This window comes from Leuresthes tenuis, unplaced genomic scaffold, assembly GCF_036924035.1.
Source record: "Leuresthes tenuis unplaced genomic scaffold, fLeuTen1.0.hap1 SCAF_4, whole genome shotgun sequence".
Taxonomy (NCBI): Eukaryota; Metazoa; Chordata; class Actinopteri; order Atheriniformes; family Atherinopsidae; genus Leuresthes; species Leuresthes tenuis.
Window position 1 is genome coordinate 33374321 of NW_027325358.1, and position 14465 is coordinate 33388785.

Sequence of the window (14465 nt, forward strand, 5' to 3'; positions counted from 1 at the left end):
TCAGAGGAATACCTGAGGCTCTTTGACACGATTTTTAGCCCTTCCAAAGCTGTTTTTGTCCCTCACAGGTTTTCCCAGCAGGACATTGTAAGAAAATGAGAAGTGTTGCTCACTGTATCTGTCAGTGGTCATAATGTTATTGCAGATAGGTGTATATCTGTATTATCAAAAACACACTACTGCCTAAAATATTTCTTTTACTTATTTAGCTCAATTTATCAATGGTACACTTGACATTTTATTAAAAAAATACACAAATGTGTATAACTTTTGTAATGTATTTTCAGCAATTTCACTAAACAAATTAAGGGAATTTTACCTTAAATTCCCCACTCGAGTCTGAAGGTATAAATTATTCAGACGACTGAGAGGAAAAAAATTAAATAGAAAAAAAAAAAATATATATATAGTAGAAACAGTAAATTGGCAAACACTGAAAAATGGAATCAATGCCATTACTCATATTGTCTAGATGCAACCATTTTATTTTCAGACTTTTTATGACTTCAGTGTTGAAATATTACCATCTTTGTGAAATCTTTTTTTTCCTAAAATTAATTTTTCCTCACAAATATTGAGTATTAGAACTGAAAATTCTGATTTTAACAGTGGCCCAATACCATATTACAGAACAATTTAATGTTAAATGAAGTCGCACAAGTAAATACCTTCATAAATCATAAGAAACAGTTTTACTATAGGACCCTCTTATAAACAAGCTGGCCAGTCAACAAACTCCTGCCATCATCAGACATGATCTTGGAAAATAGATTCAGATTCTGTATAGTGTCAATTGTTTAAGAAGGGCTTCTTTTGTATTTTCATACAGATGCTGTAATTGACATTGGTAAACACATCCTATCTTTTGACTCAGTAAAAAGTTCAATAGCTACATTTCCATATAAATTCATATAAAACAATGTCAAATTAAATAGGTGAAATAAAAAAAAAAATACAACACTTTAATTTTCAAGGCAGTTGCTCAAGGAATTAATTTTCTAGAAAACTGCTGCCTTTAGAACCAGAACACATTTTCAATATTCACTTTAGTTTCCTGTTTTTTTTCCAGCCAAAATCAGTGGCCTACAGCAGCTTGTAGTAATAGTGCATGCTCCAATCCAATAAGAACGGCACTTTTAAAAAAAGAAAGAAATCCACATTTAAAATTACATCATCCTGTACAAACATGGAAAGATATTCACATCTAGGAATACATCAGTTAATTAATTGGAAAAAAGGCAATCAGCACTTTTTTTTTCTTAAATGTCACACTTTTCTACCCCATCAAGAGGCAAACCAAGTCACACAGCAACATGAATGGAAAAGTTAACTGGTGACTGTCTTTCTGACCACTGTGAGATTGTCAGCAGTCCACAGGTTATCAAAGATTACTGTCCTCAGACTGGATTTTGCATTTTCATGTCTGACTGGAAGGCTGTGAAATATAGAGACCATTAAGGGAAAGACAACAAGATACAGGGATTCTGTCTGGGCTACATTGACTTCATGCATGGTTACACAAACACCCCTCGTGTCCCTGGTCCAATGCAATCACACCGTGCTGCACTTGGTGAGTACAACTATGGAAAGAGGGCTTTCACTGACTCCTGGGGCCAGAAATGGTGTTAAAACTATCATTACTTCATGTGGTATGACTTGAGTCTCACTGATAACACATTTAGTTTCCACGAAAGCCCTTTACTTTGACTGAATTCTGCTTTGATCGGGTTTCAAAGACTTCATCATCACGCTCTTGGGTTGTGATTAATGACCTTGGTGAGCATGTGACAACTGTATTCAACATATAAAATGCCTAATTCAACCACCTTGAGTCCAAAAGTGCTCATATGAACCTTTGCAAAGCAATAGTTCTAAAACCCTATTATAGAGGTTGTTGGTGACCCCAGAAGGGCTCCAGCTCCAAACCTGGCAGTGCTAGTGCATTGCACTGCGATACTTATTTAATTCAACACCCTGACCGTACAGTGTTAATGCCTTCTACCAATCTATTGAGCTTGAGTGAGGATAAAAACCTGCAGAAATAAGCCATATAGTTCCTACTTGGTCCAGAATGATAAAAAAAATATTTTTGAAGCCCAGTGCTAGTAAAACACAAAACTTGCAAAGTTACTGATGAGGATGTGTGAAGGCAGGACAGTCCAGTTCAGTGTAGTTCCACAGGCAAACCACTTATGAGGTGTGAGATCCGGACAAAATGGTTCCAAATCTCAGAAGAATCTGTACTTTGTCTCATTTGTCCTTGACCTGCAGGCCAGCTGCCATTCACACAGAAATCTCATAGGTAGTGCCCCCAACGCCAGTCACCTTCTTCACTCCACCACTTTGAGGCTTGTGGGCAAGACTCTGTGTCAGTGCCACACCAGGTTGGGCCACTCCAGGTCGGTCGAGCCCTGTCGCTGGGCGAGAAGGGGATGAAGGGGCAGAACAGAAGGAGGTGGAGGAGGAGAAGGGCTTGCCACCATTGGTCTGACTCAGAGGTTTCATCTGGATCAGCTCATCCCTGATTTTAGGGAAACAAAAACATAAAAAAAAACAGTATGCATGATAGTTCAGGACAGGAAGTGCCAGTTTAATCTGAGGATGAGATGGGGATGTCAGAAACACTTAAACGGTTTCAAATAATACATGATAAATAAACTGGAATTCACAACTGTATTTTGGTTCCAATCAGCTAAATTGAGATAGTTGGGTCCTCATTGAGAAATAGCAATCCTGCTGCTTCTCTAATATCATGAAAGATGAAAGAATGGATATGAAACAGCTGATTCTAAGAAGGAGCAGTAAATGTTGACCACAAGGTAGATTGAAGATATCTAATGCTAGAATGCTGTTTAATTCCTGTCACCAATAAGTTCTATTTGCAATTATTACAGTATTAGTGTGTAGCACAGTGGCATCACCACATCAATGACTTAATCAGCTGCCCAAGTACATGCAGTACAATACAAGCTCATGCAATGGCTTTTGTCAGTTTCTTGTACGGCATTTTTATTATACAGACTTCATGTATCGCAGAAAACTGCCACTCAGACAGAGTAGATCTGGGCTTATAGATAGTTATATCAAAAATATTTGGGATGAGCATGAAAGGCTTGTTTTCCAGATTGAATATCATCTTCCAATGGCTGTATTTGTTTTTTTATATTGCATTTTGATGTAAAAACTCTCAAAATGTTGCTCTGGAGATTCACACTAAATTTACAAGAAATTTTCACATTTGATGGAAACAGATGCTAAAACAAAATGACACATTTGTGTAGTAAAAAAAAAAACTGGGATATAACAGCATAGGACAGTGAGCTAGATGGAAAAGCAATTAAGACATAAACGCACATAAATTTGGAACAGTCATCATGCAAAATGTCACGACTGCAGTAAAAAAAAAAAAAAAAAAAAAAAAAAACTACAATGAGATCTGGTGATATAATTTATTCTGGGGAAAAACATGCATGTAATCATGGAAAATTCTCCCCAATATCATGGTGACACAAAACAATTATTTTTCAATAATTTTGGTTATAGTAATATTATCTTCTCATATTTAGCCATATTTCACTGTGTGAGTGCTACGAATATTACTGGTAGTTTTTCCACTCTGAATTGATGTTTTTTTGTACCTCTAAATTCATAAGTAATAGACTGCCTGGTAAAAAGCTGTAAAGAGTCTATACAACTGATGATAGCAAATCAGAAGGTGATCATAATACATAAGACAAAAACACAACAAATGCACAACAGTGACAAAGCTCACAGGTGAATGGAACATGAGCAAAGGGAAAAGAAGAAGGAACTCACAGGAAATCTGGCAGTAGGAAGAGGAGAGAAGGGAAGAAGAGGAGGAGGAGCAGGAGGAGCAATCAATCAGGTCGTCAAGTTTTCAGGCAAGCAGGTGGTTTTTTTTTTAGTGTTAGCAGCAAACCAATCTTCCTGACAAAAGGTGAAAGTCATACTCACTTTGGTGCTTGTATTGCTCCTCCTCCTCCCATCCCTCTACCTCCTCCTCCTCTTCCTCCTGCACCTGCTGCATTTGCTCCAGCTGACGCAGAGGCCTTGCGGACCAGTCGGTACTGCATTTCGGCAGCGGCAGCACTTGAGTAAGAAAGGGACTTGCCGAGAGGCGGAGGGTGCTGTGAGCGGGGTGGGTGGGTTGTAGAGGTGGATGAAGAGCCCAGGGGAGTGTCTGTGGAACGGGTGCGATAGGGATACGCATGATGGGGCGGTGCGTGGGGGGCAGCGAAGCAAGGAGGGTGGGAAGTGGAGGAGGAGGAGTGATGGTGGTGATGATGGGAGTGGTGGTGGTGATGATGGTGATGGTGGTGATGGTGTGGGGTTGGTTGGAATGAGGAGGAGAGGGGAGCAGAGGTTTCACTGGCAGAAGGAATGCGAGTGCCAGGATGGGACTCGCCCAGCAGGCACTCTCTTTCTGGGGGAGGCGGCGGGGAGGAGGACGTGGAGGAAGAGGAGCGATGGAGGAAGGAGGGGTGATGGTGGTGGTGCGAAGAGCGATGGTGGTGATGGGGTGATTGGGAAGACTGGGATTGCATCTCAGCATCTCTCTGTTGTGACAGGAAGGGGGAGCTGTAGCTGACTGCTGCTGGTGTGCAGGGTCTCCCAGAAGGAACCTCAGGGGCTGCAGGAGCAGTCACCACCTCTTTGTCAAAGTCATCACCACTTGCCAGTAAACTGTCATAGGACAGGCTCCCATTGCGAGAGGGGTGATGAGGTGGGGGTGACTGGTTAGCTAAGCTTTTGAAGCTGGTTGAAGTTGTAGTCGCTTCTGAGACATGGGCAGCACCTGCTGATGTGTGCGTTGAGCTGGAAGATCGTGATGCCACTCCTGAAAGGACGGTGGGATCTGAGAAGGAGGGGTATGAGCGCCCACCGAGGGAGTAGCCAGGGATCCCACCTCCTCCGACCTCTCTTACTACCTCCCTCCTCTCTCCTCTTACAACCCCTCCCACTCTGTCCGATGAAGCTTCCCTCCGGTCCAGGCTGGGCTGTGAGCGAAACCCAGGCTGCTGGCTGGCCTGGAGGAGGGATGAGGTGGAGGAAGAGGAGTCCCTGGCACTGCCAACACTCTCACCTCGACTTAACTAAGGAGGCAGGAAAAGAGGGTAGGGGGGGTAAAAGAGAAAGGGCAGAGGAAGAAATAAGAGGCTCAGCAAAAAAAAGGCAGAGAGCTTATTGGGAGTTAGACCATCACTTTTGCATTATAACTCCCTCAAGTGTCAACATGCTGGCATAGTAACCTGTGTTACCTACATTACTATGTTTTTTGGCTTACAGGTCAGTAGTGACAATATTAAGTCTTATTTGACAAGAAGACCTTCAAACCAGTACTGAGATGAATTCAACTTGAAAAATTACGGAAAGATAAGGCTCAGCACAGATCCCATGCATCAAGTAGATAATGGTTCCCTCATCCAATCAACAGAACTTAATCAGTTTTTTTGTATTAATTTTATCTAAGGTTTTGTGATATATTGTGTCTTTGGAGCTTCCTATGGTTGCTCATGGTTGGCTGAGGTCTCTATTCAGCTCACTACACATGTAGCTTTGGCTGACTGACAATTTACAGTCAGTGCCACACTGATACATAAATGATCTAGTTTTAACAGGGGCTAAAATGAGGTCAATATACATTTAGATGAGCAACAACACATGACATTTAAAGGAGCAGTGTGTAATATTTATGGTGATTTATTAACAGAAATGGAATATAATTCATATAACTATGTTGTTAGTGCAATATAGTCACTCTATGAAACGAGTAGTTACGTTTTTATTACTTTAGATTTCGCCTTTTTATTTACATATATCGTGGTCTGCTCTACACAAAGGCTTACACGGAAGGACACTTGCGTCGCCATATTGACTACAGTGACCTAGAAGGGACAAAGGGTGACGCAAGCGCGATTCACTGCTACTTTGCAGAAGAAGAAGGCGGATGTGACGTTGTAGAAGGAGAGGAAGAAGGACACAAGGAAGCAGTCGGAATATATTTTGGAAGTTTTTCAATTTTGTGAAGTTTTCTGAATAGACATGGCGAACCACACATACTGCTCTGCAAAACAAATCTCTAAAGACCACGAGTCCTCATCAAAGAAATGAAAACATGACGAGTCCAAAAGGATTAGAGACAGAAGACAGGGTAAAACGTGAGTAAATATCGGCACGCCTTTCCCAAATGGAGGTCGCTGATGGGGGAGAAAGGCTTTAAAAGTTGCCTCTTTTCAGCTGGAAAGGTAATTTAGCTCAGTGTTACTAACGGAAATGATAAATGTTGTTTGGTGGCTGTAAGCCCATACATGTTACGGAGATCAGCTGATCTGATTAAACAAACATTTTCTCTATGTCCCTGTTGAAAACGGCTGATTTTCGGTTTGAGTTTATGCACCAAAACTACAAAGGAGCTTTGTTAGCTGGACAGAAATGACTCTGCGTCATATTAGGGAGATCGTGTTCAATCCTCTCCTCCTCTTCACGTGATGCAGCGGCTGTGTTCGTCCTGCCTCTCCCTCGCCTCGCCTGCTCCAGCAACTCTGCCTCCTCATCGTCTTCCTCGTCCTCATTCTGCAGCGGCACTTTATTGTCCTATCGCATAACCCCATTTCAGCCGAGCTTTAGCTGTCAGACAAATAGATGCATATTTGACTCGAGAACTACTTGGTATCCCGACGAGTTCATGGTAGATGAGATAATAGCAAGGTGACCAGGTCTTGTGCCTGCAAATACAATCTATTTAAAAAAAAAAAAATTTTTTTATACAATCCATCACAGCACAGAGACTTGAACATGTTATTGAGATTAAAGGAACTGCATTAGGCTGCTACAAGTCATATTTTTATTTATTATATGCGCCGGCCTTATCAGCAGCAAGACTGTGTAGCTCTGAATTTTGTTTGTTGTTTATATAATTACATTTACTTTTAATTTTAATCTAAACATTTTTAGTGGTCTGCTTTTTATTTACATTTAATTTAATTTTTATTTTTTGACAATGTGCACTGCTCCCCGTAGAGCAGTGTACACAAGAGAGGAGCTGTTGGCACTGTCAAGGATTGGATGCGGAATTAAACATCCACTTCCGACTGAGCTAAGAAAGCTGTACCGTGGGGCAGAGCTAGAGCAAAACTAAAGGCAAAGAGGCACAACAGGAAGTGGAGGTAGAAGCCTTTTCTGCCCTCTGTGATTGTGGGAAATGCTAACTCGCTACCAAACAAGTGTGATGAGCTAGAGGCGCTTGTGCGGAACCAACAGCTGTATAAGGAGAGCAGTTTGATCTGTCTGTCTGTCTGAGTTATGGCTGGATGACAACACATCAGACTCGTGTGGACATACAGCGGTACGAGCGGTAAGTGGAAAGACGAGGGGTATTATCCTGTTTCTTAATCAGAGTGGGTTAACCACTGCAATGTGACCGTTAAGGAGAGGGTATCCTGTCCAAACATTGAACTGCTGTCAGTTGGTTTCCGCGCGTTCTATGCACCCAGAGAGTTCCCATACACAGTTGTCATCGTTGTTTACATTCTACCGAGGGCGGCACCTACAACGGCGTGTGATATTTATCCATGATGCCGTTGCAAGGATACAGACTCAGCATCCTGAGGCATTCATTGCAATCACAGCCATGTCTCTCTATCCTCCTGCCTGACTGTCTTTGTACAGTATGTAGACTGTCCAACACGTGGAGAAAGGACATTAGATCTCTTCTATACTAACAAGAAGGAGGTTTACAGGGCAGTGTCTCTTCCACCACTGGGTAGATCTGATCACAGCATGGCCTAATTACAACCCACATACAGACCTTTTGTACAAAGACTTGTTTCTACCAGATCTTTCAGGAAGTGGTCACCAGAGGCAAGTGATGCATTGAGAGACTGCTTTGATGTCACAGACTGGGCTGTACTGATGGAGGAAGAAGAAATGGACATTGACATGGATAGGAGGGTCAGCACCATTACAGACTACATTAACTTCTGTGGGGACACTGTTACCCCTTTTCCACCAAACCGGTTGCAGGGCTGGTTCGGGGCCAGTGCTTAGTGTGGAATCGGGTTTTCTGTTTCTGACAAAGAACTGGCTCTGGGCCAAAAAAAAAAAAAAAACGGTTCCAGCGAAGCACCAGCTCTTTGCTGGGCTAGAGGAAAGAACTATTTACGTCAGCGGGGGGACGGACTTGTTAAGACCAACAACAATAGCAAGACCGCGAGAGCTGTGGTAGATATGAGCGGTGACTTAAAAATCGCCGGTGGCCTAATATGTTTGTGAATTGGTAACGATTCCAGTAGGGACATAACGCCAGCTAAAGTTAGCTCATAACAAAGGCTAACATAAGTAAGAGTCAAAGCGTTATTAGGATATTACTTGTCTCCTAGAACATAATCGGCGTCACTCAAAACCTGTCGATCAACACAAACATATTGGCTCTGCCGTTTTCTGATCCCAATGAAGCACCATAAAGCCAGAAGCAGCAGCTGTACAAATGCAAAGTCATCCATTGTTGTTGTATCTGCTTCTTCTTCGTGTTGTTGTTGCTTCGATGTTTCCGCCAAGGTGTATGCAAACTAGGACTGTCAAAGAATACTCTAAATTCGAATATATATTCAAATAGGTTTTAAAAACAGACATTCAGAGGTGAAAATTAATATTTGAATGTGGAAAAAAAACATCCGTGCAGCCGCGGCTGTCTGCTTTGCGAGTGGGCGCACTGTCTGGCACAGCGTCACTGATGAAAGTTGACTTACGTGAAGATGGAAGAAAGTTCAGAGCTCAACTTGACCGCAGGTGCAGAGAAAGTGATTTTATCCCCCAAAAATATGAAAAGCCCTGTCTGGAAATACATCGGATTTTGGTTGGCTGATGGAAAAATTGTAGAGCCTCGAGACAAAGTCGTATGCAAGCTATGTAAGCTACAGTTAGCTTACCATTCAAGAGGGAGGTCTACGGTCTTGGCCATTAGTTAATTAACTTATTTATGTTGTCAAATACGTTTAACGTAACTGACGTATACAGTGACGTAATGACGTGGTTCTCGTCCTGGACCTCGTCATCCCTGGCCCAGATGTGGGACACCGGGGCCTCCCCCCGGAGCCAGGGTGGGGCCCTGATCACCACCTGGTGGTGAGTTGGCTCCGCTGGTGGGGGAGGATGCCGATCAGACCTGGCAGGCCCAAACGTATTGTGAGGGTCTGCTGGGAGCGTTTGTCGGAATCCCCCGTCAGGAGGAGCTTTAACTCTCACCTCCGGCAGAGCTTCAACCATATCCATTGACATTGAGTAAGGCAATTAAGGACATTGAGTCCGAATGGGCCATGTTCCGTGACTCCATTGCCGAGGTGGCTGATCGGAGCTGTGGCCGTAAGGTGGTCGGTGCCTGTCATGGCGGCAACCCCCGAACCCGCTGGTGGACACCATTGGTGTGGGAAGCCGTCTAGCTGAAGAAGGAGTCCTATCAGGCCTTTTTGGCCAGTGGGACCCTAGAAGCAGCTGATAGTTACCGGCAGGCCAAACGGGCTGCGGCTTCGGCGGTTGCTGAGGCAAAAACTCGGGCCTGGGAGGAGTTCGGTGAGACCATGGAGAACGATTTCTGGACGGCCTCGAAGAGATTCTGGTCCACCATCCGGCGTCTCAAGGGGGGGAAGCGGCTCACAGTCAACACTGTGTATGGTGGGGACGGGGCTTTGCTGACCTCAACTAGGGATGTTGTGAGTCGGTGGGGGGAATACTTCGAGGAACTCCTCAATCCTACCAACACGTGCTCGGAGGAGGCAGAGTCGGAGAGCTCGGAGACGGGGCCTCTCATTTCTGGGGCTGAGGTTGCCGAGGTGGTCAAAAAGCTCCTCAGTGGCAAGGCCCCGGGGGTGGATGAGGTCCGTCCTGAGTTTCTCAAGGCTCTGGATGTTGTAGGGCTGTCTTGGCTGACACGCCTCTGCAGCATCGCGTGGACATCGGGGACAGTGCCTCTGGACTGGCAGATCGGGGTGGTGGTCCCCCTCTTTAAAAAGGGGGACCGGAGGGTGTGTTCCAACTATAGGGGTATCACACTCCTCAGGCTCCCTGGTAAGGTCTATTCGGGGGTACTGGAGAGGAGGATCCGTCGGATAATCGAGCCTCGGATTCAGGAGGCCGTGGAACAGACCTCCGCATTGAGAGGAGTCAGATGAGGTGGCTCGGGCATCTGGTTAGGATGCCCCCTGGACGCCTCCCTGGTGAGGTGTTCCGGGCACGTCCCACTGGGAGGAGACCCCGGGGAAGACCCAGGACACGTTAGAGAGACTATGTCTCTCGGCTGGCCTCGGAACGCCTCGGGGTCCCCCCGGAAGAGCTGGAGGAAGTGGCCGGGGACAGGGACGTCTGGGTTTCTCTGCTAAAGCTGCTGCCCCCGCGACCCGACCCTCGGATAAGCGGCAGATGATGGATGGATGGATGGATGGATACCAACATCACTCCTGTCGCCATCCCTCCGCTACAACCTGGGCAGCTCCCTTCGTTTCTATCAATAAAGAAGGTTAGAGCTAAACTCAGGAGACTTCAGTCAGGGAGGGCTGCAGGCCCAGATTGAGACTGTCCTAGGCTTCTGAGGGACTGTGCTAGTCAACTAGTACTCCCTTTTCAGAGGCTCTTCAGAGGAACACTGAAATCCAGTACTGGGGCTCCACAGGGTACTGTTTTGGCTCCTTTTCTTTTCACCGTGTACACATCGGACTTCAGGTACAACTCCTGCCACATACAGAAGTATTTAGATGAAACGGCTGTAATGGCATGTGTGCTCGGTGGAGTTAATGGGGGAGTTGCACTACAGACAAAAACTGTAGGCGCCTGGACAAACTGGTGAAAAAGGCCAGTTCTGTTGTAGGCAGAAGGCTAGACCCTCTCAGTGCTGTGGTGGAGCAGCAGATGAGGAGGAAATTACATTATGTTTTGGAGAACAATAAACATCCTCTCCACAGCATCCTGGCAGGACAGAGGAGCAGTTGCAGTGAGGGGCTCAGGACTGAAAGGTTCAGGATGTTCTTTGTCCCCACAGCCATAAGGCTTTTTAACAGTGACTGCTGACATGTTTTTGTTTTTATTTATCATAAATAGGGCCCGAGCAGTGAACTGCAAAGGCCCTATTGTTCCTTGCTCCAAACCACGTCAATTTTGCCAGGGACACCAGTCGTCGGGGGAAACGTCGCAATTTGGGGTTCACGAACATTGGCGGTGCAAAATGGCTCAGGAGCGCCACCTACAACATTGCAATAACGCCAAACGAATGGGGTCATTTTGCCGTACCCTGACGAAACTCGGTACACGCCTTCGTCATGCCCAGACGCACAAAAAAGCCTATGGACACCATGGTGCCAGGTCCACAGGAAGTCGGCCATTTTGAGTGGAATATGCGTTTTGGCGCCATTTTTGCCCGTTTCCACACCTCGCATATGATTGAACTCCACCTACGCATTTCATGTTACAGGCTTCACACTTGGCCAGGTTACTCTTAAGGCACGGGGGATAAAAAAAGTCTTGGAAACGTTTCTCAAACCTTAAAGGGTGTGGCTGTGGCTAAACCTCAAATTTCGACGACTGGCCATTGCTCGCCATGAAAAACAAAACTCCAACATACATTATCCAATGTACCCCAAACTTCATAGGTTGCACTTGGGCTACACCCAGAATGTATACATATGCCCAAATTTACACATGCTTATATAGCGCCACCTACTGATGGCCAAATAAGTCACTTATAACTTCTCCATACATTGTCCGATCTTCACCAAACTTCATAGGCTGCACTTGGGCTCCACCCAGAACGCATACATATGATCAAACTTACACATGTTTATAGCGCCACCTGCTGGTGGTCATAAAAATCACTTTTTACGTCCGGCGGTTCTACGCCTGACTGGAGTTCTCACATCCTACTCTACACTTGATGGATGGCTGTGCTGTGTGGTGCGCATCGGATGGAGTCCAACGCCTACCCCGACGTGCACAGGGGTGCGAGGGCCCGGTCAGTGCTGCTTGCAGCCCTAGTTAGCTACACCTACTGGTGGCCAAATCAGTCACTGATAACTTCTCCATACATTGTCCGATCTTCACCAAACTTCATAGGCTTGCCGGGGACTCTGCCCTGACTTTGTACATATGCGCATAGTGAGACATCTATAGCGCCACCTGTTTGTGGTCTGAAATGCACTTTGTTTACACACCTCACATATGATCGAACTCCTGGGGGGATTAAAAGTTAGGAGAATCTTTTCCAAAGTCTGAAGGCCGGGTCAGTGTGTTCTGTTATGGCATTTGTGGTTTGATAGCCACAAACGTCCACGCTGAGGACCTCGTCCGTATGTAAAGAATATCGTGTGTGGCCGGAGCAAAATGGCTCCTTCTGCTTCTGCATGATGCGCTGTTGGGAGCCAAGATGGCGTCTACCTAGACGGACGTGTATTTTTCACTCGGTCAGGTAAATCAGGTGGTTCTTGGTTAAACAACCAATGTAATAGCCAATACCTGCGTTAAGTTACACATAATTAATTGCCTTACAAATTGAAGGAATGCTAATTTGAATGGGTAAACGAAGAGGCAGGAAATCTTTGGTTACAACTATGGAGGATGTTAGCAGCAGCATATTAAACCTCCCCGTGGAGAGTCAGACTGCAGGAGAGGGACAGGCAGAAGATGTTAGCTGGTTTGAAGCTAACCAAAATCCACTACAAGTGTGCCTTGCAACACCTCTTCCTGACTCGCCGCTTAAACCTCCAATAAAGAAGGTAAAGTTTGGTGGTGGTGAAAACGCAGAAATATTGGAAGCAATCCATGTACTCTCAAAGAAACAAGACGAAACTTTCCACACAGTCTCCGCCACTAAAAGAACAACAGAGGCAACCTCAATGTAGATGGAGAAGCTTACGTCAACAGTTCAGCTTTAGATGTTAACCAACAAAAAGAATCTTTGGACATCATGAAAGACGTGATTCAAAAACTGAAAGCAGAAAACAAGGCACTGAAGACAGACATAGCTGATTGTCAGCGGTACAGCCGAAGATGGTCACTTAAGCTGCATGGACTGAAAGAAGATGATGGAGCAGACATGAGGTCCAAAATTATCGACATCCTTGGCAAAATGGCTCCTAAACTCTGCACCATCCTGGATAATGGCATCGACCTTGTACATCGTGTGGGGAGATGTCAGGATGGATCAAACAGGTCACCAATCGTCCTCTTCGCATTGAGATGAGTTTGCGATGCCGTCAGGAGAGAAGCGAAGGGTTCAAGGACTCTTCCCGACAACAGATTGAAGATCACGGAGATGCGTTTTCCAGAAGATATGGAAGCAAGAGAGAAACTTTGGCCCTTGGTAAAGAAGGATGGAGAAGAGGGGAAGTAAGCCTCCTTCCGTGGTCCGTTTGTCTTTATAAATGGAAAAAAAATTGTCTGTCCGGATGTAACTTCAATACACACAGACTATGCTTTATGGCACGTTTTATTGCTTGCGTTACATTTCGGTCTTCTATTTTGATCTATGATAGACTGTAAGCCTTCTGTTTACATACAAGACGCAATATTTTATTATACATGTTTCTTTTTACATTTTTATTAAGGATTCAATGATGCTTCCTGTTTTTTCATATACATTATAGGGACAGAGTTATAGTCTTTGCTGTTGTGTTACATGTTGTCATCGCTCCAGGCCTACAGGATCGTCTTTGTCCAAATCATTATTATTCTTGTTCAAAAATTTAAATATAGCTGAAAATGTAAGGGGGAAAAAAGAAAGGTCAACCAATTTATAGGGTTGTTAATCACCACCTCTTTCTTGGTGGATTCTCTTCAGCACTTCTAAAGAATATATATATATTTCTATTTTGTTTGTTTCCCCTAGTAAAGGTTCTTTATTTTAAAATATTTTCTCTTTTTTTGTTCTTTGGATTTTTCGTTTAACTCCTTTAATATTGTTTCTTTGAATGTCAGAGGTATTAGGGACATAACTAAAAGAAAAGCAGTCTTTCTGTTTTGCAGAAGAATGAAGTTAGATTTAATACTACTTCTAGAAACTCATTCCTGTGAATCAGATACAAAATTCTGAAAATCACAATGGGGAAACACAGTTTATTTTAGTCATGGGTCTAATCATTCAGCAGGGGTGTTATATTGCTCGAGTGGCCATGGAGGCAATAAGGAGAATTCCAAGATTGATGATCCGGATCTATTTATTTTTCTTAACAATAATTTTCACCATCTACATCAACACAGATATTTGCAGACTGACTACTTATATACATCCTGAGCTGGACTATACCACTTAACCCAGGTAAAATCAGAGACACACACATACCTATATCTACAGCAATATTTACATAACTCATCACTAGAAAATATATATATAATTTTAACAACCATCAACACCCACAGTAAACCTAATAAACACCCACATATATTTTACACCTGTTAAATACATA

General features: G+C 44.2%; 1 protein-coding gene across 1 annotated transcript in view; it reads right to left on the reverse strand.

Annotated features, from left to right (window-relative positions):
• Window positions 1–459: 459 nt before the first annotated feature.
• The window catches only part of zdhhc5a (zinc finger DHHC-type palmitoyltransferase 5a), a 54525-nt gene continuing 40519 nt past the window's right edge, over window positions 460–14465 (reverse strand). The window contains exons 11-12 of the mRNA XM_072383536.1: window positions 3976–5114; window positions 460–2521 (exon numbers count right to left, since the gene is read on the reverse strand). Coding sequence (XP_072239637.1) covers window positions 2284–2521; window positions 3976–5114 — 1377 coding nt within the window. The 3' untranslated portion in view covers window positions 460–2283. The remainder of the gene's footprint in view (window positions 2522–3975; window positions 5115–14465) is intronic.